A 2,605-nucleotide genomic window follows, 5' to 3' on the forward strand; every position below is an offset into this window, starting at 1 on the left:
TTTTTATATTTTTATTTACTAAGAGTTTATCATGGTTTTTCTAATTTCTATACTTTTTATATAGTTATGAATAAGGTTTCTAATAACATTATTTTTTATTTTATTGATAAATCAGCATTTTCTTTTTTGTATTGTAAAATATTCAAAGTATTCAAGATAATCTTTAAGTAACACAGATTTCTTTGTCAAAAACAATGACGAGAAAAAGAGGAGGTAAAATAGTTTTTATATACTAAAGTGAAATAGAAATTTATATCTTCTAGTGTTAAAAATATGTATTGACTAACATTATTAACATTTCCTCCCTTCCTCTTTAATTGACCATATAGCTTACTTTTCAATTATAACTATAAGTAAAACTGTTACAAATAGTCAAAAATTTACATTCAGTGAACTAATTCAAATGACAAAAGCCTTGAACTCGAATTTACCTAGCTAAAGATCCTTATTTTGAGTATTCCTGATGCTTGTGACACTGAGTATATCACAAGGTAGAAACCTAGGCTCCTGGTGGAGCAGAAGTGCTCTGTGTCTGTGAACCAGTGTCAAAGAGAATTTCCAACATCTGAGATGAAAGCGAAGTGTGAGGGTTCAGCAGTTGCCTTTATTTCCAGAAGAGGCACAGCACTTGACGTAGACCACAGTTTAGGCTGAATTTACTGCTTTTCAGTACTTTTAGAATCCAAGAATTCTTTAGCAAAAACTGATCAGATATGCAGATAATACTTGAGGAGGCACTTCACAGTATTTAAAAACACTAAATCGAAGAGATATTTGAGATTGCTTTTTAAAAAACTAAATTAAAAATGAATTAATTAAAATATAATTTTATAATTTTTCTCTCTTCCTTTTTCTCACTCAGGCCACCTAATATCTAACAATCCTCGCCCTACCAAATTCAAGGCCTTATCTTCTCTTACCATTGTTACATATATATATATATAAATTATATAAATACACACACACTTGCATACATACATGTATATGTATACATACCATATAACATATAAATACAACCTGCTGAGTCTCTTCAATGTTGCTTGCATGCATGTTTCTAGGGAAGATCACTTAGTAAAGAATAAAAGTGATTTATATTAAAGGATGTTCTATTTTAATCTGAAGCTCTTGAACTGTCAATGAAAGAATTTTTTGAAACTTAAAGCCCTAATAAAGAGTCTTCTCATGGCAACTTTCATCTCCTTATTTCTAAGTGTATAGATGACAGGATTCATGAAAGGCGTGATGATGGCATCAAAAATTGCTAAAAATTTATCTATGGGCAAAGTAGGGAAAGGCCACACATAGACAATAATGCAAGGACCGAAGAAGAAAACCACTACAGTGATGTGAGCTGAGAGAGTGGAAAGGGCCTTGGAGGAGGCACCTGAGGAATGTTTGCGAACCGTGACCAGGATGAAGATGTAAGACACAACCAGGATGAAGAAGGTGGCCATGGAGATGAAACCACTGTTGGCAGTGACCAGGAACTCCAGTCTGTACGTGTCTGTACATGCAAGTTTGATGAACCGAGGAAAATCACAATAAAAGCTATCCATTTTATTAGCTCCACAGAAGGGTAAATTGACAACAAAAGCCAACTGGGCCACAGAATGGATGAGGCCAATGGTCCAAGAAAGAGCCAAGAGAAAAATGCACATCCTTAGACTCATGATGGTGAGGTAGTGGAGGGGCTTACAGATGGCGATGTACCGGTCATAGGCCATGACTATGAGCAGCACCATCTCTGTTCCTCCCACAGTGTGAATGAAGAACATCTGTGTGATGCACCCGTTTTTGGAGATGACTTTGTGCTTTCTGAAGAGGTCATAAGTCATCTTTGGGGTAGCAATGCTGGACACACCTGTATCTATGAAGGAGAGGTTGGCCAGCAGGAAGTACATTGGGGAGTGCAGGTGATGGTCTGAGATGATTGTGAGCACAATGAGGAGGTTACCTAGCATGCTTGCCACATAAAATACTGTGAAGAACAGGAAAAGGAGAATCTGAATTCCCCATGAATTGGTGAGACCCAGCAACAGAAATTCTGATACCATGGAGTGGTTTCCTCCATCCATCAAGTTGTGCAGGTCTGACCATGAGGTGACTACTACCTGAAGGGCACAAGAGGGAGAAAATACTGTTTCTAAGCGAAAGGGGTGTCCTGGTTGTGGAGCAATGACTCAAGTATAAAACACTGAAGATACCCCTGTTGTTTACAGGGAGATTTTACAGATCTCTCACAGAGACTAGGTACAGAACATTTCCTATGCTTACATATTTAGGGGCACTGGATCCTTTAATCCTATGTTTAGTTTGAAGTGTATGGTGAAGAAGGAAAAATCGAGGCAAAGGCACTTGAGAATATAAGGAAAGTCAAACAAGCTCTACAGACAATGTGCTCACTGGCTTCCACGTGGGAAATTAGTGTCCTGAAATGGAAGCATGCTAACAGAAATTCGGGCTTTTAGCCTCTGTGCATCACTTCCTTCTTTGTTCTGGAATTTTGTGTGTTTAAATTGCTGACACATCTTGGTTTTGTAGGCTTGCAGTAGTGTCATCAATGAAAAAGGTACTTTGAAAAATATTAAATCTTTTCTTGCTGATA

At 37.1% G+C, this 2,605-nt stretch overlaps 1 protein-coding gene across 1 annotated transcript; it reads right to left on the reverse strand.

Annotated features, from left to right (window-relative positions):
* Positions 1-1,133: 1,133 nt before the first annotated feature.
* Positions 1,134-2,075, reverse strand: LOC126496627 (olfactory receptor 4F3/4F16/4F29-like). The gene has a single exon (XM_050134104.1). The coding sequence runs from the start codon at positions 2,073-2,075 to the stop codon at positions 1,134-1,136; it is 942 nt and encodes a 313-aa protein (XP_049990061.1).
* Positions 2,076-2,605: the final 530 nt, after the last annotated feature.

Source organism: Alexandromys fortis, unplaced genomic scaffold (genome assembly GCF_014885135.2).
Source record: "Alexandromys fortis isolate MF-2015 unplaced genomic scaffold, M_Fortis_MF-2015_v1.1 scaffold_6, whole genome shotgun sequence".
NCBI lineage: Eukaryota > Metazoa > Chordata > Mammalia > Rodentia > Cricetidae > Alexandromys > Alexandromys fortis.